Here is a 27724-nt window from a genome sequence, read left to right as displayed (position 1 = left end):
AAAAAGTAAGAAAAAACCCCATGCTTTTCTAAAAGCACTGAGAAATTAAGAAAAAAGTTAGATATTTCCTAAAACACTTTTCTTTGTTTTAAATGAATGTACAATATGTTGATAGATTGATACTGGTAAATTCGCTACAGTTTTGAAAAACTAATTTAGGACTATTATACAGTTGCAGAAAAACAGTCAACAAGTCTGCCTTCAGTTAAAGCTTTCAATCAAAAGAGGAATTCTAAGGAAGAAAAAGATAGATGGGATTAAGACAGACACCATTACTGCTGCTCCATGACTAAAAGTTATTAGTGAAATTAACTGCTCCAGGCTGCCGACAAAGATTAGAGAGTTGTCTAGAATGCACACAAATTCTCAAATGCTTCCAACACGACAGTCAAGAAGAGGCTGTCCCTATGCTCATTTGCCTGCAAGAGATCTTCCCACTGACATCACTAGATCAAAAGTGTGTTTTGTTTTCAAATGCAATTCCTAATCCTAGGACTGGCAGTACTCTAAGCAAAAATTTCACTGGTAGGAAAAACAGTAACATCGTAACATATTCAACAGGGGACCACATTCTCAGTTGAAAAAAAAATGTAGTGCCACCAATATCTGACTTCATCTCCAATAAAAATGATGATAAAGAATAGCAATGCCCACTCAACTTACCTCAACACATAGTTTACGCACACTATGCACTGTGGCTGAGAATTCTTAGTGTTGTATATAACAGTTGCTTGAGTTTCAACCCAGACATAGCCACCTTGTTTAGCAAGCATTCTGTACTGTCCTGTTGTCACCTGCCCTTTTGTGAACACTAAAAGCAGAAAGGACACCACCTTTAATTACAGGCAGAAAAAAACCAAAACTGTTTAAAATAAGTATTCACATCTGCAATTAAAAGCAAGCCCTCATTCTGCTGCTGCTTTCCCCCAGTGCTGCATCTCATCTCTTGTAGTTGCAGTGCTTTAAATACATCTTTTCACTTACTGTCGTGGTGTGTTTTGGTCAGATGATCAGAATCCAGCGCATGGTAGTATTCATAGATTGAGCGACCCAGGAGTTCCTCTGGCTCATACCCCATCAACTCTGTAATTCTTTAAAACAAGGGGAAAAAATTGCTAAGTAAAAGCAGACATGGAGTAGCATAAATACTTGAGCATTTGGATGCTTACACATCTAGAAAAATCCTGAGTCACTTCCATACACATTAGCAGCAATTTTGGTTTACTGGGAGTTTTCATTTTGAAATAAATTGCTATTTTTTATTCTTCTTTAAAAGAGAAATTTTGGCAGGCATAGGATTTTACTTCTCATTGAATATTTATAAGTCATGTCCTGTGGTGGACAGGACTAAGTAAATCCCTGCTTTCTAGACTTTTTGGTTTTTGCTTAAAGGTAGACCAGCCACTTATGTACTAGCATATCCAGCTTACACTAATATGAAAATTTAATAAAATTGCAAAAGACGTGCTTCAACAGTTTTAAATCTGCAAGTAAGAGAAATTAGGAATCAGATTTATTCTTCCCACTGTCAGCCACTGCCAGCTTTTAAAGAGAACATTATTTTCTTCAGCCCCTAGAGGGCAGCGCTAACCAGGGGAACGCATTTATTTTGCCTTCGTCTACATGCAGAATGACCAAATAAGTACCTTTTACGCGATACCATCGGTCACATAAAGGTAAAGTTACTGCAGAGGACAGAAAATAACTTGCACTAAGATCTCTTTGCACCACCATCTTTGACAAACCTAAAATCCTTCCTGTTTTTTCAGTGTTCATAAGTATCTTCTCATTTCAACTTAATTGCTGCCACTACACTAAAGACCAGTTTGAACAGGCAGTCAACTGCAGGCAAAGGATTTATTCCAAAGTAATAATGCTGTACCCTCTTTAGATTTAACAATCTGCCTTTTAAATAGGACATCCTCATCAATAGTAAAAGCCAAAACATCCCAGCAATTCCATTGCACAGTTGAATCAAGTTAACAGGACTACATAAATGTACAAGGCCAACATCAGCCAACATATACCAACCCTGCAAATCCTTCAAATGAATTAATTTGTTAAGTACAAAATATATATTACCTTTCATCACAATAGGAAAATTTCATATCAAGACTGTGACGACTGAGGAACGTTTTACTGTCCAAGGGGACCTCAATGTTTGATGGATGAGGAATAGGTTCACAGATCAACACCAGACACGTCATGGGAGGCTTTTTGTAGCCGCAGTGAGTTTGATTACCGCAAGTGTCATACACACGAATGTGCCCAGTGCAGTGGAGTACCTACGGGAAAGTTGCATTTTAAAGAGACCAGGATTTTGTCTGTCAGACAACACAACTGTATTTCCATTAGCACACCCGGAGCAAAGTCCTTCCCCTCCCCACTCCTTGATGTGATAGCAACAACAGAAAGGCAGTAGTGCTTTCAAGTGGATGGCTAAAGGAGAGCAGCAGATCTCCTCACGCTACGCAGACTGCCGTGAGTACACAGGCTGCTAACTCTTTCCTCCTGGGCACTGGCTGAACCAACAGTAGACATTTCTGCATTTCTGTGAACTGTTCTTCTTTGAAAGTTACATTAATGACGACACTGATAAGCAACTGCCTCAGCAAAAGATATCTTACTATTTAAATTTGAAAGTTATGGTAATAGTAGCAACCTCCATTTTAGATCTTCTGCAGAAGTTATGTTAGAGATCAAATTTATTCTTCAAGAGACAAGTAGTTTTGCATTTTGTGGTTTTTTGGTTTTTTTTTTTTTTAAACCATTCCGAAGTAGAAATTGTTCACAGAGTAGCAAAGAAGAATGAACTCGTTTGAGTTATAAAAGAGAATTGTGAGCCATAATACCACTCGATACAGTAAGAAGTTACTTTTTGTCCAGAGAAGAAAATGCATTCACTGCAGAAAGTTATCAGGCTGGGCTCTTTTTGTTCCAACGGTTATAAAAGGGACAGCCAGCAGCTTCAGAAAGAATGGTGTTGAAGTCCTTCAGAGAGACCTCAACTGTCACATTTACAGTGTCAAATCAAAAGAAGTCAGGTATCACCATAAGTGGTGTCAAGTATTGTTTCCTCAGAGGAGAAGGCTTTATGCAAACATATTTAGTAATTACAGTTTCTAGTAAGTAAATGACCTCTAATTTAAAATGGAGAATTCATTAAGAGAGTTTTGAAAAACTAATTTTAACACATAGTTTCAGTTACCTCCATGATGTATTCAGCATTAAAATTCAGCATATTGAAGCACGATCATTAAATTAGTGAAGTACTTAGTGAAACTCAAGCTCATTACATGAAGTAAAAAATGTTGAAATACAGTGTTAGGACATCTGAAGAGGAAGCTGCCAAAATACATAAATATTCCTTTCAATTAGTTACCTTCCATGTAGCAGACTTTATATTCACTGTTCTTCCCCTGCTGGTCAGTGTACACTTCATTCTGAGAAAAAAGCTGCGCTCCGTGTTTTGCTCTTTGCCCTTTTTCACAGGACCTAGCAAAGGCAAATAGTAAACCAATTCTTAAGCTCTTGGATCATTTTCCAAAGGCATAAACCACCCCCCATGTTACAGAACTCTAAGACTACAGGAAGACCCAAAAAATAAATTAAAAAGATGGATAAACCTAACAACACTTTCAATAATAACACTCTTCAGAATGAGTTTTACTGTGGGGTAGGCAAAAAAAATGAAGTTTCAATGATTTAGGATCAATATCATATTTGTAGCCAATTCCACACTCCCAGATTTCAGGAAAAAGGGGTGGGGAGAAAGAGACTCATTAAAAATGTAATATATTTTAAAATTGTAACAGAAGACAAGAAAAGCATGTGCAGAACGCAAGTACTGTTGAGTTGGTTTCCACTGAAATGCATCAGTAACTCACTGCAGGGAGGTTCAAATCAAACATGTTTTGGGCCTGTCACTCTTCAGGACTGCAGTATTTTAAGTTTCTCAATTCAGAATCAGCAACTCTGCTGTTTACATGCCTCTGAGTATTTCCACAGTGATTTACACTCTTAGAGTAAACAGGGACCAAGTTTTTAAACACATTATTAGCATATTGCAAAAAAGTCGAGAAATCCTAATGCCAATTAATATTAGCTGCACTAATTTTTCAGCCTTACTTGCTAACAGCAGACTTTAAGTTAAGTTTTTGGCCTTACAAGGAAGAACCTTCCAGAGTTGATTACTAGCTAGGCTATTCTGGGCAAAGAAAATGCAAACTGATCCTATCAGGAGAGCTGCAAGCAGCTTGCTGTGCATGGAAGAGGGAAATAAAGCACTAGGATAAGGAACAGTGGAAGAGCAAGTTTGCAGAGGTGTGCTAAGGAGTGAGGACCAAATCATGGCAGAGGGTGGAAATTTAGAACATGTGAGCTTACTTCTGATACAAGTTTATACAATAATGTGCTCTCATCCTCCACAGACAATAGTAGCTATGGAATTCTTCATGGTGGCTTGCACTGCAGCTACCAGTTTGACAAAATTCATTAAAAAAAGTCAAAGTTCCTATGCTACATTGTCTATTGCTTCTAACAGAGGCGAAGACTAATGAGGACAAGCCTACTTTATACCACATCAAAATATCTTCAATAAAGGGAGGGAACCAAAATAAAGCAGCGTTCAGAGAAGCAGCCAAAACTTACTTAATTCAGTATGTTTTTAAAAGAGTTAAACCAATCTAGAAATTCTTAGTTGAAGATTACACAACATTATTGTTACCAAGTCCTGATGCTTAAGGCTCTGCTTTAAGAACCAACTGTAAAAGATGGAGCAACTTTCTCAAGCCTGATTCAACATCAGACATTATTTTTAAAATTGCCAGCTTTGAAAGTTTAAAAAGCAACTTCGTAAAAATCAGAATGCGGTTCAGTTTCTGCCAATGACATTTATATTCATTTGCACCTGTACAATCCTAAAGGGGAGCATTTAATACTCAATTCAAAACCAAAATAACTCCACTGATGTAAGAGCTGCAGTAGAATGCAACCTGGGAATACTAATAAATATAAAAATGTACTATTATTACTCTAATTTAGACTTTTGTCTGCCAACTTCATTTGCAAAACAGATTTTGTAATAATGCTTTCCAGACATCTTATTCCAGTCTGGTCAATTTAGACATGTTAGAGTTGGTTTGCATGAACTCAGTAATATGACATTTTTAAGAATAAGCTTTTGCAACAAGACCAGGGTTTTTTTTTTACACTGCTTTAGTGAAGTTGTTTCCCCACACCCCCCCCCAGATACATCAATGTATTCCAAAAGGGGGGAGGGGGAAGTCTAATACAGCCTGAGAAACATACTTCAATACTAAGGGCAGGCAAGTTTAGAAAATGCTTACAAAAATCAAAGCTGGGGCCCTGAATGCTATGATATCTTATCAGGTCTCTTCCACTGAATTAAATAGAACAACAACATAAAAGACTTCTGATCTACAGTGCTACACAAAAGCACAGGTCAGGCTTGGTAATTTACCACTATCTAGATTCAGAGTCCATATAACCCTTGTTTGATGAAACAGGAATTAGAGAGGTCGGATTTTAGACTTTAACAACTGAGTAAAGCAGATTTGTTTGGAGGCATGCAGGCTGCCAAGTCTTTATAGTCATTAGCAAACCTTTAGAAGACATAAAAGCAGTAATTCATGGGCATTTGTTAAATTCAAAAGCATACAGAATATGTGAACACAGTGTTCTACTCCCTTAGACAGAGAAAAGTAGAGTCAGAAATCTGTGAAAAGATAACAATTTCGTGCACCAATTAAAAGGTGCAAAGAAGCATCAATCCCGAAGCCATTTTTGTGGCTGTCCAAGTATTTCCCAATTAGTTTTTTGGTGTCCTAAATATAGTATCATTTTTGTGTCTTAAGTATACCACCACAGATCTCTGGAAGAAAGCATTTGCTTTTAAGTTGTCCTGTAAAGGCAAGCCCAGATGAAGACAAATGCACAAATTTAACTTCTCCATATCCTTCTATAGCAATTGCTTAAGATAATTCTCATTCAGCCTACCTCTAATTTTATTCCTGTAGGCACACTAATTCTTTAAACCCTCAATAACTCCATTTTAGTCATTAATTTTGTTTTAGATTAAAGAGTACTAATGAAGTCATATCTCCTACAAATATTGCCAAAACATTCTGGTTATTTCTGTTAGTATCTCTGAACAAGGTTTATTTCGAGATTTAAGCAGCAAAACATACTAGGTGGTTCTCTCAACACCTTTTTCTGGCAAATATCCAACTGTACTAATGCCAACAGGAACTATCCGTAAGAAAAATCAATTTTTTCTTTCTTCTCACCATTTCTGTGTGTAAGCATTTCTCTCAGCTCTTCATGGTCACATGGATGAGTGAAATCAAATACACTGTGCCCCGTCAACTCAAACTGTCAAAAAATAAGAGGTATACGTGTGTCTAACTTTACATACACAAAAATGTAACAACTTTTACAGATCTGAAACAGTCTTAGAAGAAAATGTCAGTGTTTCACCTGAGTGAGTCCCATACACTTGTTCACATTTTCAGACATGTAAATCATGTCCCCATCTTCAGACAGAACCATGACAAATCCATCAAGAGCTTTCAAGTAGAAACAGTTCAGTTCCTTCTCCATTTTGGCTTCTGTCTCCAGCTCACCTACAAGCAGCCACACATTTTCATTTAAGTAAACATCAGCCATTTTTCACTTACCATCAGGAATGACTTCTGGCACCAGTCTGCAAGGAATCAGTCTTGCAGGACTGTTCAAAACCAGTATAATTCACTTATCTAAGTGATCAATTAAATTCTTCAAGCTCTAGTAATGGTATCACAGATCACAGAAAATCAGAGTAAGGTTAACCCTCTATGCTTTTATGCATAAACCAATAAACCTTCCACCTTAAGGAAAAAGTCTACGTGGCAAAAATATTACCATTTATCTCAAAAAGGCACTACAAACTTCTCAGGGGCTTCCCAGGACACATTTCAGAGTGTGGCTACCAAAGTTACTCCTCCACACGGTATAGGTAGGCATGCATGAGTACAAATAATCAGTGCAGCATCCATGGTATGCTATAGATACTGGTTCATAAGCTAACTCAGATACTTCTGTAGTTGTATAGGAAGGCGTACTGCAGAGACAGACATATCCTCAGCTAACTTCACCTTCAGTGGAGTACAGATTACAAAAAAATTCTTTGCAGTTTATATTAAGGAGAAACACCTACAGTTAGCCAGCCTCGCACTAACCACCTACAGTTTAATAAAGCACAGTTGTAGCAACCAACTCTAGGGGAAAAAAGAGGGTTAAAAGAAAGAAATTAACTTTGCGAGAAGGGTTAAATAGCTGAGACTGAAAATGGCACTATGGCTGTGATGATCCAACTGGGATCATCAGAACAGAAAGGGAAAAACAAAGTCCACTGAACAGTGGCCATATTTTTCCTGTGCCATCACCAATAGCCTATTTCTACTGTAAGGTCTTCCATTTTTTCATAGAAAGGATGCAACAATTAATGTATTTATTTATTTAGCTACCGATAGGTTTGAGAAATAGCTTCTTTCTCAATATACCTCCAGCCCCTTTTCCAGATTCTGCTACGTTTTTCGCTTACCAGCATCCAGCAGCTTTCTCATACGCAAGTAGCTGATGGTCAGTCTCATAATGGATGCCTTGTCCAGGTGTGCGCTCACGGTGTGGGGCAGGGGCAGCTGATGAGCAAGCTCATAGAATACTTCTGATTCCTTGCTCCTTCGGCACCGGGCTGCATCTCTTGACTTCTCTTTTCTGCGTTCTGAGCTAATCCTATATAAACAAAGTTTGGGGTTATTATAGGAAACAGAGTTCTCTGTGCAAGTTAAATTTGAAACTAAACTGCCTGGTAACCAATTAACCAGTTATCCAAGTTGAAAAATTTAAAACCTCAGTTTGAAAGTGTAAATGTAATTCTGTGTATAGAGTTCTGCTGCGGTTGGGCCCTGGCAGAACTAAATTCAAACCCACAGAGTCTTCCAACAAGATCAGTTCTTCCAACAGACATCTACATACTCAGAACCGTTCCGGAAGTGCTTATCTCATACCTTGACTGCTGCCTCTCTAGCCTCCAAATCCTGTTTCCTTCCTCTTTCCTAACCCCTGAAGTCCATTCAAAATACTACAGCATAAGTTATTTCCAGCTCAATGCTCCAGTAGTACTGCGTACACTCTCCAAGTTCTTCCCTTTTTACCATCCTTACAAAGCCCACCTAATGGGTCAGATAAACAAGGATATTGATTTAGCATGAGGCATCCTGCTTTTCAAGTGATCCAAAAAGTCCTTTTCCCAGCTCTCTTTCTCCAGTGTGGCCCCTTCCATAGTCTCCCCTATACTGGAAAACTCCAGCTGTTAAGAAGTTGCCTCATTCTCCTTCCATTGCCTCTGTTAGATTCACCTCCCCTAGGATGCATGAAGTACAGGACAGCTCACAAAGAGCAAGCACCAAAACAACTGAGAATCTCCATCAGTTGGTAACATGGATAGTTCTCCCTTCGCCCAGCACCCACATGCAACCATCACATGAGTTTTGAACTAAGCATTTTGAGATGGGAGCTCCAAATTTTTCTTACATTTCAACAAGAACTTGAGTTGCTGCTGTGGTCCCTGAGGAAATTACGCCACTGCAGTTAAATGTGCTTTTGTTTTTAAACAGACAATACGAAAGCATACAGTATTATTGTCCATTTTTCTTTTTATACTTTTATGTCTTCTGAAGGCACCCTATCTCCATTTTGCATACACCTGAGATACAAAAGGCAGTTGCGTTAACCTATAGGATCCCCTTTTATCCATTGACTTTCATGAAAGTTGTAAGATAAACATACTCGTGTAAACACTGCTTTTATAATTCAAAGTTGCATGCCTTTTAATGTTATCATAAAGAGATTAAGTGTCACTAGCTGAAAAAGACAGAAAATACACCACTGCATTATTTACGACCAACAGTTTAGGAATTACTTTTTTCAAATTTCATTTGACTTAAAAGTCACATACATGTTTTCAGTCCTTTACCTGATGTGCTACCTACCCACAACCACCAAAAACCTGCTTAGTTTGTGCAGAAACATGCAAGCAACAATAGTATTAAGACTGACATTAGAAGCATGAATGCCTTGAAACATGAAAGAAGTTTAATAAACTGTGATAAAGACAAAGTAAGCCATCAGAATCTCTCCTACGATTACCTTCATTTTTTCCAACTTCATAAAACCGTACGGCATCCCCATCCATCCCAACCCCACCATCCTCTCCTCCTACCCCCTGCCACTACCAGCAGAAGGAAGCACTAGGAGCTTGATTTTCAGAATCGTAAGTTTTATAAAAGGTAAGAATACGATTATGTTTTCTCCTTTGGTGGCAAAATCAGGCTACTAGATCACAGAAGTACTATTTCTATGTAATGAGAAACATTAATAAATCAACATAATAGTAATGGAGATCTTTGGAAAACTAACTTATCGGTATTACAGTAGTAAAAAATTCCAGACATACAATAGTTCTACTGGTTTCTGTGAATATAAGCTCGTGTTCCTCAGAAGGGTAGCCTAAAATATCAGTATTTCCCATCTTGCAGATTTCTTCACATTCAATTTCCCTGTGACAACAGATGTTCCTGCTCTAGTCATGGTGAATGTCTTGGTCTGAGAAGCCTGAGGCTCCTGACATACAGGTATATCTGCAAACAGCCATTACGAGAAGTCTGACCTTTAACAATACTGAAAAAATATTTTACCCATATAACCTGATCTCTTAGTGAAGATAGGTCTAAAGTACCTTTTCTCTTGGTGGAAAACTAAGGGTGGAGGTGCAAAAAACATCTGGATTCTCTTTGTCCTCTTTCTTCGACCAGATTTCACCAACAAAGGTAAAACAAGTAATTATGCTGCCTCAGACAGATTCACCTTTATACCTCTGATTGTTCTTTGTTAGCTACTCATTCTAGATCCCTTCACCTACAGAAAGTTCCTCCTGCAATAGGAGCTCAAGGGAGAATTACTGTAATTCGTTTCCATGTGCCTAGATGCCTGCAGTTTTCTCATGGCTTCCTTTTCAACTGCAGACACTTTTAAGTTAAAAACCCCACGCTCTGGCAATAACACTGTGCACTTCAAATCTACAAGCTTGTCAGGCTCGTGTGAATCACAAAGGGCATGTAGAGAAGGACAAGGCAAGAGATGAAAATAGATGCTAACCTCACAAGTTGCGATTTCAGCCCTTTCCCTTGTATTTTCTTTGTGAAAGCCTAATGTTTCTGAAAATATTTTGGCTGGTTTCTAGATTTTTGTCCAGTTTTAGCACACTTAGCAGCAGACTTCAACATAAACAGTCAAAACTTCTCAACCATTGAATTATTAATTACCAACTGAAACGCTACTCAAATCAAACTCATAGCGCTTACGTTAAAAATTAATCCCGGAGTAAGAGAACCAAGTGCTGCCTGCTGGAGCACTGCCTGACTTTGCGATGGGCAAAACTCAAGGAAAAGTGCAATGTTGGTACCAACTGGTGCTGTCCGAGCAGCAGAGTCTCCTCTCCCTCTTACTAGGTATTTCCTTTCTAGAAAGGCTACTGCTATAGATGGATATTTAAACTGTACAGGACAAGTTTGCTATTTTTAGCTGCTGTTTAAAACGAAGCTGTAACCAATCTGAGTAAAACCCAGCCATTCAAATAGCAAGATTAACAACCAGCTTCAAAGAGCATTTCTTTAATGGATCAAATTAATAGGGAAAAGGTCTTTCATAAATGAGGTTTAATTACCAAGTGAAGTCAGAGTTGCCTCAACATGGGATGCCACCAAACAATAAAAGCCAAAAAAGAAATCTTTTACTGTTGCAACTACTCTAAGCTTTGCTACTTCCAGCTGCACAAAGTAAATGAAAAAGCACACAATCACTGCCTGTACCTGCCCACAAATTTCTGTGTAGTCAATTAGAGGATGTTGAATTCCTGTAAAGAAAATGTTTTACTTAAGTAAGTGCTCTCTCAACTAGAAAAAAAAAAAGGGGGGGGGGAGCTCAAGGAAGAGGACTTTAAATAGCAAGATGGCAACTGGCACAAAATCAGTTTAATTAAGTCATATAATTTAAGATAGATTTTCTGAAGTGCCCATGTGTAAAACTCATGGTCTTCACAACAGAAATACCATTCTGTAGACAAAACAGGAACCCGAGCTCCATTTAAAATAAACCCCAAACTTAAGAGCTGTATTACAACCTTCTGCTATCAGTCTTGCACGGAAGAAAAACACCTAAAGATTCAGAAGAAAATCTCTGCTCAAGAGTGGATTATACGTGCAATGAAAATATCAGAAATGCTGGTGCTAGACAGGAAATTGCATGCATTTTCAGGTATGATGTTTCCTGCACAATTTCAGTGCCAGACATTCATTTCCATTTTGTATTTCTGCCACCAGAATACAGAAGCAGAGAGCAATCCAAAGCAGGTTATGCACTGCAGCTCACAGAAAGCAGCATTTCACTGACAGTTTTAAACCCAACACCTAGCACATTTTATATCTAAAAGATGTTCACATGCAATAGGTGAATAAACATCTGAGTTCCAAAAGATATCCGAGCTAGAGACCCAGAGCAAACAGGTATTTCACCACCAGGATTCACTGCAGGTGAACCTAGGGCTCAGCTGAAGGGTATTACCCAGGCTCCCACTCACTGCCTCAAATCAAAAAGGCTTTAAAATACAGCAAGGTGAATCATAAAATCATTTAGGTTGGAAAAGACCTTTGAGATCATCGAGTCCAACTGTAAACCTAACACTGCCAAGTCCCACTAAACCATGTCCTTAAGTGCCACATCTACACGTCTTTTAAGTATAAACCAAGTTTTACAGCAGGCTTTTGCAGCAAGCAGGAATTGGCCCAGCAGCCTTCAGAACAAAGCACAGCAGCAGCAATCCCACACACACCAGTTACAGGTGTTAACACGGCCTCTCTACTTGAATGCGCAACTCCTGTCATTATGGTCATATGAACCATTTGGGCCAGAGCATCTCTCAAACAATGTGTTGTACCCCATACCATCCCAAAGACCCCTCTGCCCACCACTGCATACTTCTACAAGTGATTCCCCAATCTTCTAAATACAGCCCACAGTTTTTATCTCCTCAAGTGTAAAACTAATCAATGGCCACATTTAAAGCTGACTTATTTGTCCTTATTTACCACCAGTAACTAAGATCAAAAACAACCCTGGAAAATGCCATCAGTAATTGATAAATTTCAATTAAAAATTACTAACTAGATTAAAAATGGTCAATGGATAGATCTTAAAATATTTTAACATCAGCTTTGTCTCCTTCTAGTTTCTTAAATCGTTGCCCAGTGTGAAGGAAAATTTTACACTGTGTACACAGTATTACATTAACACAAAGTAATCAGCGGAGGAGTTTTTTTCCCCTCTATGTTGCTTCAGTGCTGTTACCTATTTTCTATCCTTTCCCTCATTCTAACTTACTGTTTCTGTAATCAGGTCTATTTTTCTCTACAGCTGTTTTCAACTCCCATGTAAAATAGCTATTGTGCATGTACTACTTAATCTAGACTCGTCTTTCTTGATTCAGGTTTTGAGCATTCTAAACAAATTATACGCATCTTCTGATAACTATTAACATTTTTCTCTTTAGAATTGTTTCCTACAATCGATTGGCTTTGCATTTATCATGGTATGTGTTCTTAAACAGTTTCACAGAAGTATACCATGTGGAAGCAATATAATCCAAATGAATAATGCGCATGAAATCCTGTAACATCTCATTATTGAGCTTTAACTAGTTTTCAGTTCTGACATCAACTCCCATCATTTGCCAGTACAAGACTGCATACACAATACTTCCATGTTAGATACCACCTCTCCTCAGACAGTAAAACTAGTAGTACTAGAAATATCTGGCTTAGAAATGTAGTCACAAAGACCGTATCCACTATAACACCGCTTCAATTTTTCTTTATGACACACACAAAAAGATAAGATGTAGCTATTGCAATACAGTAATACATTAACAGTATGTGTCATCACTGGTGCTACTGAACTTAGAAAGTAGACCTGTAAATGGTCTGGTATTTAGCTTTTAAGGTTGAATTCATTCCTGCAGTTGGTACAAAACTCATCTGTCTTTTCCTGCCTAGCCTAAACCAGGTGCCTCTGCCAGCACAGCTATATGGGACAGGGATGCAATTCCTGGTTTGCAGCCATAGCCCAGCAGAACACCTCAACATGGCTATTGTTACACCAGTGTAACTGGCTGTGTTCATGGGGACCATCTGAAGAGCTCAACCCTGGGCACATCCATGCCGACTGCTCTTACCTACAGCACAATAGCACACCTTAACCAACAAAATACCAACTAGATACAAGCTCACTTAAAAGATTGCAGATGCCAAAGAGTGTATTACAACAAAGCTTTACTCTTTTGACTGTGCTGAATATGCAGTCATTCAACTTTCTCCACTGTTTGTTAGATCTTTATTTTGTCCAGAGCTGCTAGCCACAATGCTTACTAAATTATTCTTCCATGGAAAGAAGTCCCAGGCAAACCCAGCGCTTACCACAGAAACTGAAACAGTATAACTCAACTTCCCTGGAGACGACTTCATATGAAAAATGGGTTTATAATGTAAGAGAACACCACTCAAATCCAGTTATTTAAATATATGGTAAGTTAGTGATGCAAGTATTCTTAAAAAAAACCTCCCAAAAAACAAAAGCCCCTCGTCTTCCACCTGGCATAGACAGAGAATATGCTAATTAGCCCCCTTATCCCCTTAAAAATACTTCTTAACTGATCAACCTCAACCAGGGACAACAGAGCTGTAGTGTTAACTCTATCAAGTCTTGAGAGGGACCCACACAAAACATTGCCCAGAGTCGTAAGCAGCCCCGAAAGCCCCATTCCCTCTCACCTCCCAGCCCAGCAGTAACATACTTGTCTGGCCTGACCAGCACCCAAGACGCAGCAGCCCGGACTGTTCATCACTCAGCAGGCAAACAATAAAATAGGTTGCGAGCTAAGGGTAGGGGCAACTGGGTCTACTACAGTCGGTCTTGAGAGGGAGGCCAAATCTTTGCTGTTTAAACACAAGAAAAGCCAGGCAATGGGGTGGGGAGGAAAAGGGACAGAGGACCAACTTCATCTTGTGTGCCAGCTACTTGTTTCTGGTATCCAAACAGTCCTCCTGATGGCGAGGGGAAAAGGCATCTCAGACTGCACTCTCAAACACTTACTGCAAAGTCTGAATTTTCAGTTCAATAGGCAGGCTTTCCGGGAACTGCAATGTATCTGCAAATTCTCCATAATTTTTATTGTTTCCAAATCAGTTAGGAGGGGTGTGCCTTCCTTCTATAGCTGCATTACAGAGTTACTGCAATCTCTCAGCTACTAGTTCACGATGAACTCTGGGTTACAGCTTTGCCTCTTGCTTCGACATGATTTTCTTTAAGTATTATTGCTTTCGCCATTATGGCCAATTTTATTTACCAGTTATCCTTATTTTATAGTCTGTGCAGAGAGTTCTTGTGAGGAAAATACCAAACAAACAAAAAAAACCTCACACCCAAATCTCATATGTAATCACAAGCATGTGATTTTCTAGAAGAAAGTCTTGCTCATTATGAATTAATGAACATTACAGCCCAGTAATTCAACACAGGAAAAGAAAACAGAAATTCCTTCTATATAGTAACAAAGACTTAAGAGATTTAACTGCAAAAACTAGCATAATAAGCAAGGACAGAGACAATACCTCTGTACGTAACCTATTAAAATTAATTCCTTTGTACATTACCTTCTGACAAAGCAATTTAAACTATTTTCTTTACATGGCGTAGTTACAGGCATTTACCTAACTTGATCATCACCAAAAATAAACTCCAACTGAAAAAAACCCTAACAAATTAAGAAAGCAAGCAGGCAGTTCAGACTAAATTAGCTACAGCAGCACAAACGTTCTCAGCGAACACTGAAACCCACTGCCGTCTGCAAAATTATAGTGGGGAGAGGCAGCGAGAAGAGAGTCCGCTGAGCTACACGTTAACTTACAAAGTCAAGTCTTACTATCAGGACACGAAGTCTATATAAAGAGCCATTTCACAGACAGGGAAATTATGGTACATAAGAGCTGGCAGAAATTCCTGAAGCCAGCACAGGAACACACTGCCAAGATTATCAGTCACCTGGATTTGGCCTTGAACTGACCTGAAACCCCAACTACCTCCCCACTTAGAAAGTGTGAGTAAGGACGTAAAGCTTCCAAAATTAGTATTTCTAATTCAGAACATGGTGGAGTGATTCGGCTGTGTCTTACTACACAATGTAAGCCACTGATATTTTACCTTTGCATAGTAATTTACTGTTTTTAAAATAACCACATGGCATACAATGGTTGGTTGTAAGAAAATTCTGATTTTTTTTCAACTAGGTTATTTGACTTTTTCCTAGAATACAGCATTTTTTTTTCCTTTAATTAGCTGTGCTCTGCCCTTCAGGATGAAAGATACATGGTAGTTAAATTGTGTTTATTATTACAGAAAACCCACAGCTATTCAAAAGATATATACAGACATGGGCTTGACAGAAGTAGCCACTAAGTGCTCCCCTCCTTTCAGCCATCCTGCTTTTGCTTCTACCAGGCTCACATAAAAGATGCAAAACATATCCCCGAGATTATCTGTCAAGCTCTCAGTTAACAATGTTTTAGCTACGAACTGGTCTGTCTTCAGACAGATGCAGACTCTTGATAAAGTAACTGTTAGTCTAAACCATGGCTTTAAAATATATAACTTATTTTATGTCATTGCATTCAGGTTTTCCAGACTGGAGGCTGGACATTTTCTCTCACTGCTTCCATCCAAGTTCTCATCCCTTCACCTCACATTCCTCAACTGCTTTCAGTTAACAGGGTATTTCATGATCAAAGGTTTTAAGAACTAAAAAACCAAAACAGAAGAGAGATAAAATTTTATTTTTCTGTATGAATAAAGAACAAACAGATCCACTAAGCAGTCAAGAAAAACACTTACAATAGCTGGCACAAAAAGCCTGCACCAATGTCAGCTCAACATCCAGTAGATTCAATAAGGTGCAAGGAAAAAGTCCTTTCTGAAGGACTGAGCACTGAAGACTCCCATCACCAGCTAAATCATGTAGGGCGGCTCATTTCTTTAGCCTAGCTAATAGAAGCTGCAGTTTTTATGTGACGTGTATTACTTCAAGTCTTCTGTTCTTTGGAGCATATTCCCGTCTCTTCCAATGTGAGCATGGGGCAAACATGAGAGAAGCCCCTAATAACTCTCTTTCTAGCATAACATTTACTATTCTGACTTGTGAGCGGCATGAAATAACTTCACAAAAATGGAAGTGTTGGCCTCAAATTCTTTTGCTTCTTGAAATGCAAGAATTTTCATGAAGTAACACTAGTCCGGTTTTGGTTTAGGATTGACAGCAAAACGACTCATTCTAGCAAAAAAAATGGGTCATCTTTTTTAGGTAACACTTCCAGGATTATTACAAATTGAGTTGAAAAGGTTATTTAATAGTTACTCAGTAAAACCTTCCACTGTTGTAAATACAATAGCACAGTTCAGTGCTGCTTATTCAGTTTCCTCAATTCTTCACTTGAACTTCAGGGTCTATTTTAATGTACCGAGTTACAAGATCTGTTGCAACATTTTTCCTTAAAACGCTTAACAAGCATTCATTTACACCACACCAAATTAAACAGAAGCTGCACAGTATCTCTCCTAACACACACACACAGTTTATTATATATTGGATATCTTTAAGGAACTGCTAATGGATCTTCTTAAAGCACCAGTTCCTCAGTGCCAGCAGAGCCATTTCAAACATCTTGGTACTAAAATATCTCAGCATTTTAAAAGGCTACATTTTTGTACAAGTCCCACTATTATCAGGCTTCAACAGAAAGAAATGACAGATTATGCATATGATGAAACTCCTCTTTATCGATGCACTTAACTCTGAGATCTTGGACCAAACCCCCAGGCTGGTATGAACAGGCATAGCTTCAATGAACCTGTGCTAATTTACATCAACTGAGGCTATGGCTCCACATCAAAGAACCCTAAAGTGTTCGTCACCTACATAAACTGTATTTAAAAAAAATTTTAAAAAATATGCTGGCATGTATTCACTTGATTTCATGTTTCCAATAATTTCAGAACTAAATTTTCGTAGCGACTTTTATTCTAAGCTAAATAGCAGAGATCTCAGTAAAGGAAAACCTTAATAGCCTTCATATCCAAGGGTAATTTGAAAAACTGTATCTTTCCTGAATTTTCAGTCATTAGTTAAAGCAAAACGGCTCACCTTCTCTCCTGGACCATTTTTGTAGTTCCCAATGTCATAAAACTCCTAAATGTCTTCCATTTTGGAAGAGTTCTCAATGGAAAACTCAGATTCTCCTGCACGCTGTTCCGCCTGCTCTAATACAAAGGAGGTTTCTCAAGGGAGGCTCAAAATGCTCAAACTTTCTCAAATTCAAAAGAGAAAGGGCTGTTATAACATGAAAAGATGATTAAGGTCCAAGTTCTTTCCATGCATTACCTAGGTGGTTTTTCTGAGGCATGTAAACACCTGCCTATATAACTGTGTATGTGAAGATAAAAGCAGCATTTGAGCTGATGACTTGTAATCTGGAACATTCCTTCCTTTTGGACATCAGCTAGCTAGAACGGGTTACTGCACCTTCTTGCTAAGGTTCTTTTGAGATTTGTTTTTGTTTTGAAGCTGTTTGTTTTTTAAAGAACACATATTGTAATCAGATCAGTATTTGCATCTCCTTGAAAGAACAGTATCATCAGGAAAATCTAGATGCTCTCATATACCACCACTGAACTTCCCCCCTGGGTTTACTTAATGATGCATACTCTACAATCATACAATAATTATTTTGTTGGCATATCATAACACCAAGTTCTTCAAGAATAAATTGAGATAATACTGCCAAATTCTCTTCCGCAGTACAAAAAAAAGAATACTCAAAAATCAGCAGTTTCTGTCATTCAATGTCCCTTTTAATACCAAAAATCTCACATGCGCCTACTTGAAATCCAACCTTCTAACATAAATTGGTGCAATACTACTATTGAACAACACGAACATGCTCAAGAATCCATTGGGTTATGTAGGCTCAGCAAGAATCTTCAAGGCTTTCAGGTCAGAAGCACACCAGAGTGAACATGCACACTCTTAAGAACCTCAAAAGGGTTTGGCCTTACACCGCAACACTGCTGACATTTGCTAGTGTTATTAATATTTATTGACTTTTTTTTTATCCCACTTCACCATCAGTAATCAGAGTCCTGGAAACAGCCTTATAAACTCCACGCAGGGATAGGGAGAACAAAGGTCTACAATTGCTTTCACAATATGCAGACGAGGAAGCAAGCACCTGTAAGTAAATGCATGCTGTTACATTGCTGACTGAAGCCTTATGGATGACAGCAGGATGGTCTTCTCTGGCCTCTCTTCTGGTGCCAGCAGAAACACAGCATGCAACTGTGCTTCTCAGCTTCTTGAGGCTTACAAAGGACATACTTTAGCATGATCTTAACCTAACCTACATAAGCCCTTGATGGTCATTTCTGAGAAGAGAGAAACCAACCAGAAAATGGGGGTAGCAATTAAATGAGGGAATAAGATGGATTATCCACTTCATACCTCCACCTTTAAACCAATAGTTGACTTAATTGCTAGACTTAAATTGCTGATAACAGTATGCAGCTCCATTTGTCCCCCCTCCCCATCCAAAAATGGTCCAGGATGTGCCTTCAGAAACGCCAGATAGGAAAAGCATTTATACAGAAGGCAGAGTAGCTAAAAAAAAAGCTTGAAAGTACTTGAAATAAAAACCTCTTACCATCCCATCACTCTGTTACAGACCACCTGACAACCTGGACTATCTGATCACATCTACACTAGACCTCTCCGCTAAGTGGGGACCAGTTGTTGGTATTTCAGGCATGCCAACCGAGATACCCTGACTGCGGACTGGAGACACTATGTTTTAAAAGGGCAAAGCAAGTATGACTGTAAACAAAACCCAGAAAACCCTCCCGCTGCTTCCATCAACGTACCGCCAAATACTCAGACCTTCAGTGATGAAAAGAAACCAAAGCACCAACAGGGCAAAATTATGGAAAACATCTGCAGTAGGCAAATCCTCCACAGCTATTCTTCCCTGATTTTCAGTGCCTTGATAACAAGGAGGAAGGGCAATAGCACTACACTATTGCCTTCATCTTTAGTGAGCACTGGAAAGTAATTTCTGATCACTTTTATTGAAGGAATTAAAAACTGTTACATGTTTGAGGAAACGGCAAAGAACAGACAACACAGGCACTACCACCAGGTAAGCCCTTCAGCAAGGCAAACAATCCAGAAAAATCAAGAAAGCAGTGAAAAAGCTGTTCTGTAAGCTAGAAACCACTCTGCCCTCCCCATACTTGTGGGGAGACTCTACAGGAGATTTACTGAAAGATTTCTCCTCTTCTTACAACATGTAGAGAGGTACAGTTAGAGTATATACAAAAGGTTTTTGTATTCGCTTTCGACTCTAGTAATAGTGGCTCAGTTCCACCAGCGTTGAAAGAAATTAACAGACAAAAAGCAATGGCACATACAATCCTAAAGACCTCACACAGGTTTAAGAAAAACCAGCAAGAGCCACTGCCCCTCATAGCTGGCAGCACAGGACCCAGGCTTCTCAAACAGATTTTGGAGCCGGACCTCAGTGGCAGAGATCCAGCAGCAAAATCCTGGTCTTTCAAATCATCCTCTTAGACACTAGATGTTAAGTTTCAAGTTCTAACTCTGAGAAACTGAAAAGCTGAAGTTTTTCTGCAAGACACTCAAGTCAGGATGTTAAATTCCACTGTTTTTTATCATCTTAAGACTCAGACTGAGCACTAAAGAAATCACTTTTTTAAATCCTTCCGCTTCTCATTTTTATTTAGCACCCATACCATTAAAAAATACATATTTTATGCTGCAAGTAAGGACTTAAACCAATCCAAGATTCATTTTTCTAGTGTATCCACCAGCTGCAAGCCACTACACCAAAGTAAACAGTAACCCTAAATGGCTCGTTTACTTAAAATGGTGCAAGAATTACTCTGCTCATAGTGAAGTGTCACACCACAGACCTGGGGAAAAATGTTTCGTAGCATCAGCCATTCACGCACTAGAGTTAGTTAAGAGAATATTGAGAAAACTCAGCATACTTCTCAACAAAAGCCTTACATTTGAATCAAATCAAAGTCAACAAGCAAACAAAGCTCCCAACAATGCTGTTTTACCCACTCTATGCACTGAGATAGACTCGCTCCTTGTAGCACGTGGTGGGGGAAAACCCAGGAGCCCATGAAAATGATACAACTACTGAAGAACAGCTAAAACCCAAATAACTAAATACCTTATCATGTTGCTGATACTTGGTTTCTTACAGAATCTTGACCCCTGTAGGTATATGTGAAGCTCAGGACTACATCAAAGAACGGATTCAACAAACTAGTAAATGAATCCACGCTTCCAGTTACTATTATGACTAAAAATTTCACTTATGTAAGACTGAGACACACACTTGGTCAAATTCCATCAGTTCTGTATCTCACAGCACATAATTAAGCAAACAACAAGCTTCATTTTAACTATCAAGAGCTTAACACTATCCAAATAGAAGCACAGGGAGGGACAAGGAATAAAAGGATCTTAACACATGCCAAAATTGAGGTGCACTATATATACAATCAGCCAAAGTTTTATCATTGAAGAACAGGACTGGAAGGTCTTCTCCCTTAAAGGTATTCTGAACATGGACACCATCAAACCTAAACCTTCTAAAACAACCCAAGTTTTTCAGAAACTATTGAGATTTTCAGTAAGTTCTCTGGTGAGCTCATATCCTTCCTTTTCTGCTTAGCCATCTTTGCTCAACTGCGCATTCACAGCCCCCAGGATGAGCATACCACAGATACAGCACCCTACAACAGAAGTAACCTGAATATTCCTTACTGTTTTATCAGAAACATTCCCAACTTTGAATTTGGTCTACAGAAAACAACAAATTCTCTTTCTTAAGCCCTGCCTTTAGGAAGGAAGGATAAGCTTTGCATACCGATTCTTACATTCTGAAGAAAGCAGATTACATCCAGGATAAGGAAATTGCAAAAAAGTACTCAAGTGGGACAGAATGGTAAGTAAAAAAAATAACAAATGCTCAAGGGGGGGGGGGGGGGGAAACCCAAATAAAAAACTCCCCACAAAACAGCAATAGAACAACTCAAGTCTCAAACCCCCTTTCTAGGCCTGCCACTAAATTAGGGCTACAGAGGAAAGCACAGAATAACCATTTCTGTTGCAACATTTTCTCCCAGGCTTCTCAACAGCCATCAGCTTTGAGTAGAAAAAACAAAGGTTACTGCATCGGTGCCACCCCCGGTGCCCCACTGTACGTATCTCATTAGCCTAAAAGCTGCTTCTCTCCCACCCCACTGTAACAACTCCAAATTATCACGAAGATGATACTGTCCTGGAGGCGAAGCACTCCCCGTTCACAAGCCCAGCTCTGCGCTCCCAGCTCAGCACAAAGCTCACCATCCATTTTAAAAGCCAGCCAGTCTCCTTTCCAACACAACTTACATGCTTTAATACCTATTGCATTTAACCTACTCAGATGACCCTTTGATAGAAGGGCAGAGAAAATCCATCTTAAAAAAAGAAAAGGTATCGATATCATTATAAACAAACGGCGTCTTCTGCAGATGGCGATTACGGCAATTAATCCCTCCACAAAGCGCGCCGGTGGAGCACCAGCGCAGAAATCTGGTCACCCAAATACTCAAACTCCCTAACTTCACCACGTAACAAAGGCTTTTAAGGCTTTTATTTCCCCCTCCTAATTTGAGCTAACAATCCTTGGTGAATTATTCATACTCCTCCACTCGCATTGTCCAGCCGCCATCCCCCCCGCGTGGGGTTTTTGTGTGTGTGTGTGTGTTGGGTTTTTTTTTGTTTGGTTGGGTTTTTTTAAGTTTAGTATTTCCAGATTCCAAACTGCCCCTTTTCTGCACCAAGCCTGACCACCACAGGCTCGCTGGCCGCCTGGAATAAAGCGCAGTCAATTCCTACCCACTCATTTTCAGAAGCAAAGGCAGCCCCCGGGTCGCTCCCCGCCAGCGGCCGTGCAGGGCGCACCCCGGCGCGGCTGCCGCCCGGCCGAGGCCAGGCGCTTCCCCCCCGGCTCCCCTCCCGACCTCCGCGGACAGCCCTCGGCCCCGCCGCCAGCCCCTCGCCCGGCCCGGTTGTCTCGCCTGCGCCGCGCAGGCCGCCCGGGAGCGACGGCTGAGGGCGCGGGGCCCACGCACGCCCCACGGCCGCGCGGGGAGAAAACACGCCAGGCGCTCCCACCCGCGGACCCGAGTGCCAGGCCGGGCCGGGCCGGCGGGACAGCTCCCGCCGCAGGAGAGGCGCCGCACCACACGGCGCTCCCCCGGCCCGCTCCCCCCGCCGACAAAATGGCGACGTGGACGGCGGGGAGGAGGAGGAGGAGGAATGAAAGAGCGAAGCGCTCCGCGGGCTGGGGGAGCGCGGGGAGGGAAGGGGGGACGGAGGACGGGGAGGGGGCGGCGGTAACAAAGCGGGGGGGGGGGGGGGGGGGGGTGCGGCGGGGAGCCCGGGGGACGGCGCCGGCGGCCCCGGGGGGATGGGGAAGCGGCCCCCGGGCCGAGCGGCGAGCGGCGGGCGGGCAGCGCGCTACCGGCGCGGGCCGAGCCCCGGCACCGCGGGCGGGCAGCTCGGGAGGCCGCGGCGTCGGCCGGCGGTACCTCTTCTTGTCGGTGACGCCGCCGGGGCTCTCCATGGCGGCGGGCTGGCTTCTCCTCCCGCCGGCTCCCTGGACGCGAGGCAGGCGGCTCCAATGGCCGCCACGGGGCGCGGGGAGATGGCGGAGCGGCCGGGAAGGGGCCGGGTCTGGGGCCGCGCGGGCTCAGAGCATCAGGGCAGGCTGCGGGGAGGTGCGGGCGGCGACGGGCGCAGCGGCGGCGGTGGGCGGCGCGGGGCCGGGCGCGGAGGAGGAGGCGGGGGCGGGCGCGGCCGGCCCGGGCCCCGCGCTGCGCCAGTGAGGAGCGGCGGCGCGGCCCGGCCCTTCGGCCGGCGGGGTCAGCTGAGCGCTCAGCTGGGAGGGGGCCGGCGCCTCACGTGTGGCGCTGTGTGCGGGGCGGGGCGGGGCCGCCGGCTGCCGGCCCCGGCGGGCTGGGGCACGGCTCGGCACGGCCCCGGGCCCGGCACGGCACCCCCGCATCCCGGTGAGCGGCCGGCAGCGGGGGGCTCGCCCGAGCCGGGGTCCCCTGGTTTCACGGCAAGCAAGGAAGTGCGGAGCGTCATAAAACCGCCAAACACCAAACCGCCGCCCCGAGAGCCCTCCGGCGCGGCTGCACGTTTATGGGCATATCGGGTGTTTTTATTTATTTTTTTTAAGGAACTTTTTTTTCCCAATGCTCGACTCCTCTCTCTTTCCCAAAGGTTTCGTAGTCCTAAAACCGGGACGTTTCCAGTTAAAGAGTTCAAAACCTCACATTAATTAAAGGGAACAGGCAACTGCATCGCCGGGCGGGCCAGAAGGGTAACACACCGGTAATTAAGCACATTTCGAGCGAGTTTTACAACTTCCAAAACCCCAACACCCGCAGGCAGAGCCCGGAGGCTGGACGGGGGCTGCGCGGAGGCACCGCGCCCCCGCTGCCTTCCCTCCCACCCAGGCAGGCCCGAGCCCCGCCGGCCAAGCACCGGCTCAGGCTCGCGGGACGCGGACTCTCCTCCCGCAGCACCGCAGTCTCCGCCGCGGTGTGTGGAGGGGAGCGTCCGGGTCCCTCGCCGTGCCCCCGGGGGCGGCGGGCGGGCGGCGCTAGGACCAGCGCGGCCCCGCGGCGGCGTTGCCCCGCGCTGCCCCTGCGCCACCTGCGGCCGCCGGGGGGCGCCAGAGAGCATCTGCCCGGCGGGGGCGGGTGGGCCGCGGGCCCGATCCCTCCTCGGCGCGGCCGCGGGTGGCGGGGCCGGGCCTCGCCCGACGGCCCCAGACACCCCCAGCAAGCGCGGCCCTGGGCACCGCGCACCCGAGTGCCCCGGGGTCTCCTACAAACCTTGGCTGGCCCTGGAGGCTCGTGAGGAGCGGCTGTACAGGGGACAGGGCCTGTGCCGGCCCAGGCCTGGCCGGCAGGCCTGGCATAGACACGGTCGTGCAGATGCTCGTGAGGGGCCCCTCGGATCGGGAGCCAGGCCACAGCCGTAGGGGTGCAGAGGGAGGAAGACTGGGCGCAGAGACCACGCATTTAAAATCAAAGGCTCCACAGTGGCCTTAGCTATGTACGCTTAGTCGTACGTGTCTGAGTGCTGTGGGGAGGCAGGAAAGGTACAGCGCCGGGCGGAGGGACTCCACAGAGCTCAGAGGTTCCTTTGCATCTTGTAGGCTTCCTCCAGCAAGGCATTTAAGTGGTCATATGGAGCTGAACCTTATGAGACTACTCGGTTCGCAGCTCAGAGGTAATGATACCTTTTAAAAAAGCAGCTTTGACAGGCATAAGTAACATCCTTGCGCTGCTGTGTGCACATGTGATGTTGTAAGAAACAGCTGCAGGGCAAAGTGATGTCGTTTCAGTACTGCACCTTCCTAACACTTCTGTGGTGGGTTCTGAACTTACAGGTAATGAGCAGTTGTTTTTGCATACAACTGTGGGTGTTCTGTGCTGTTTTTCTTTAAATTTCTTTTGAAGAAGAAGCAGTGACCGTGACATTTAATAGAAATCACAAGGAGTTTCTGTATGAAATGAGTTGCTTCTGCCCACAGCAGTCAGATATACAGAAGAGGCACAGGTGCTGTAGACTCCTTTTATTCCTTTAAGGTTTCTCATCCAAACACTGACAAAGCCCAGCTTTACTTAGCTTATGAGATGTGGCAACATGATAGCCCATGGCAGTGTGGCTGTGTACTGCTGATATTTCTATTGTTCTGTGCTCACTGGAGCCTCGAGAAGAGAACTAATCAAAGCGAGACTTAAACTCAGGTCTCTTGCATAAGTACCAACAAGCCCCACACAAGAGCTCACGAAAAACTTCATCTTTCAGAATGAGGTATGGGCAGTTTAAACATAGGGACAAATTCAGTCATGCACGGCAGCCATGCACTATTTTGGTAGAGTCACAGAGTCACCGTAACAGTCTCTAAGGAATTTCCCTGGTGAAATGGGGGGATCTCCTGGCAGGTGCAGAATATACATACCCAGCTCAGTGCCACCTTCCCTATCAGAGCCACTGCCACGGGAAACGCGTCGGGGGAGTTTCGATAGTGAAGTGGTGCTACCAGAGGTACTTCCCATGCCTTAAAGGAGGCTGGTGCAACTCAGAGCAGCCATTGCAGCTTCTGTAATCTGAGTGTGAGGATGAAGTGGTTCCTGGTGAGCCAGCCAGACTCCGGAGTGAAAGGCTCTTTTGCACTTCAACTGCAATCTCAGTGCTCACTCTCCTTTCAAACGCCAAGTGGCACCGATGCGGTCCAGACCAGGGACTGCCTAGCTGTAATGCTGCAGAACTCGGCTTATCCTGCCCAGTAGGCTCTTACTTTCAGTCCTACAGCTGTCACTCCTCTGAATGACAATTTTGGTGCCCATAAGCATTGATATCTTAGGATCCACTTGTGCACCTTTATTACCATTACCCAAATTCACATACCATTCAATACATCGAAACAGTTCCTCGTTGAGAGTTTTCTTCCTAGGTTCTAACAATTTTAAATCATTCAGGCACAAAGGCTCCAGATGTGTTAGCAATCCCTGAGTAAAAGACACTGTAGAAAAATCTCAATATACAAATTACTAACACTGCTCAAGTTAATTGTTCAAAGATGTCAGACTTCCCAGCATGAACTGGCTGAGGAGCTGTGAGTAAGTGTTGTGGTCTCCTTACTAAACACATTTCTCTCATGCCAAACATGCTTACCCCAAGCTCATAATAAAGAATACTGCATCAAAACGCAACTGTGTTTCAGAAGGATGTTAGTGGAAACTTGTTCAGCGATTAAGCATTTCAGCTCTAGAGGGATGTTAAGCAAACACTCTCCCCCCCCACATCCTCCCCCTTACTAAACTTTTGCGTCACTCCACTAAAATTCTGCATATACATTTTCTTTCCTGCTTTGACAGTGGCTGATAACAGAGACTTATTACAGTATATAATGCCATACTCACTTTCCTTGACCTTTATTGCTGTGCTAAGTTCATACTTAAACTTACATTAAGAGAACTTCCTGAATAAAATAGTGTTTGCATATGACTAATTAGGGCAAATGCACAAGCTGATGAGTCAGCCAACGGCTTGGTGAGGACAGTGGCAGGGATTCAGCAGCAGAACAAATCAACATGAAGATGTGAGATATGCTTCTGTCTGTGGCTTCAGATCTATCTGCTGATGGGTCAGATCTCACCATGATGGGGTCTGTATGCATTAACTCTCTGGACCCAAAGCATCCTCGTCAGTAATGACTGGCAAAACTTCTGCTGATGTCAGTGGGAAGAAGATCAGGGGCTTAATTTTCTCAGGCATCTTCCCTCTGAAGAACAGTTACCATTTCTGAGCATGGACTTACCAGGTGGAGGGTGTCAAAGAGAAGTAAGGAGTCTTGCCATTTATCTTGCTTGAGTTGGCAACTCGCATCACATGGGATGTCACTGTAACACACCCCCCGCCCCACCCCAGCACTGGCTTTCCTGGATTTTTGCTTCGTAGTACAGCCCACCGAATCACAGAATCATTAAGGTTGGAAAAGACCTATAAGATCATCAAGCGCAACCATTAACCCAACACCACCATGCCCACTAAACCATGTCCTGAAAAACCATGCCCCTTACATTTAGGGAATTAATATTCATTGATTCAGTAAATAAGCACAGGGCTATAAAGAAGGGCACATACTAAACTGTGGATATGTGACTAGAAAACCTCCCTTAGCCACAGCACCCCTCTGCAAGCGTTTATTTGAAAGAGAAGGACCACAAGCTCTCTAAGGCTGTGCAGACCTGTGGCTGTGCTACACAGACTGCCAATGATCTAATGCTTGTTACTACGACTTACTGTGCTTAGCAGTGCAAGAACCTGAGACGTCTGGTGGTCAACTCATTTCACAATAGAAAAGTGAATTGAAATTTGAATCAAATTCAAACCAAACCATTGGTAGTGAAAGCCTAATGCTGCTTGTTTCTCAAACACAAAACACTGTCTGAAACAAGAGTACGTGATGGAAGACACAATCTCTTTGGCAACTGTTATTTCCACAGGTCTCTTCTAACCTTAGCACTTCTCCTCTCCTTCTTGTGCCAAGATCTTACTTATTTTTCTTTTTGCATTTGCACAATCCACATTTTTTAAACCATGGCCACTCTTAAAGCCTGTTTGACTCAGTGCATATTTCAGCATTTGGAAATATTCTCTTGACTGTGATTTCTGCACAGAGACGTACACCAACATGGGTAAGAAATTCTGCAGTATAATAAAAACACTATGTCCAATTCAGCGTAATTAGATTTGGAGGAAGGATTTTCTACCCATGAAAGGAATTTACCAGATGAAAGTATAAGGCAAGCAGGTGCCCAGCAGGCTACGCCATACAGTTTCACCAGT

At 42.5% G+C, this 27724-nt stretch overlaps 1 protein-coding gene across 1 annotated transcript in view; it reads right to left on the bottom strand.

The window, feature by feature from the left end:
- HIF1A (hypoxia inducible factor 1 subunit alpha) overlaps positions 1–22954 on the bottom strand; it is a 34146-nt gene extending 11192 nt beyond the window's left edge. Inside the window, exons 1-8 of the mRNA XM_059819249.1 lie at positions 22882–22954; positions 7604–7794; positions 6499–6644; positions 6309–6393; positions 3383–3495; positions 2083–2285; positions 985–1091; positions 664–811 (exon numbers count right to left, since the gene is read on the bottom strand). Of these exons, the coding sequence (XP_059675232.1) occupies positions 664–811; positions 985–1091; positions 2083–2285; positions 3383–3495; positions 6309–6393; positions 6499–6644; positions 7604–7794; positions 22882–22916 (1028 nt within the window). The 5' untranslated portion in view covers positions 22917–22954. The remainder of the gene's footprint in view (positions 1–663; positions 812–984; positions 1092–2082; positions 2286–3382; positions 3496–6308; positions 6394–6498; positions 6645–7603; positions 7795–22881) is intronic.
- Between the last annotated feature and the right edge of the window lie 4770 nt (positions 22955–27724).

This window comes from Gavia stellata, chromosome 7, assembly GCF_030936135.1.
Source record: "Gavia stellata isolate bGavSte3 chromosome 7, bGavSte3.hap2, whole genome shotgun sequence".
Lineage (NCBI taxonomy): Eukaryota > Metazoa > Chordata > Aves > Gaviiformes > Gaviidae > Gavia > Gavia stellata.
Note: the sequence above shows the minus strand (reverse complement) of the source record. Positions and strands in the feature narration are given on the sequence as shown.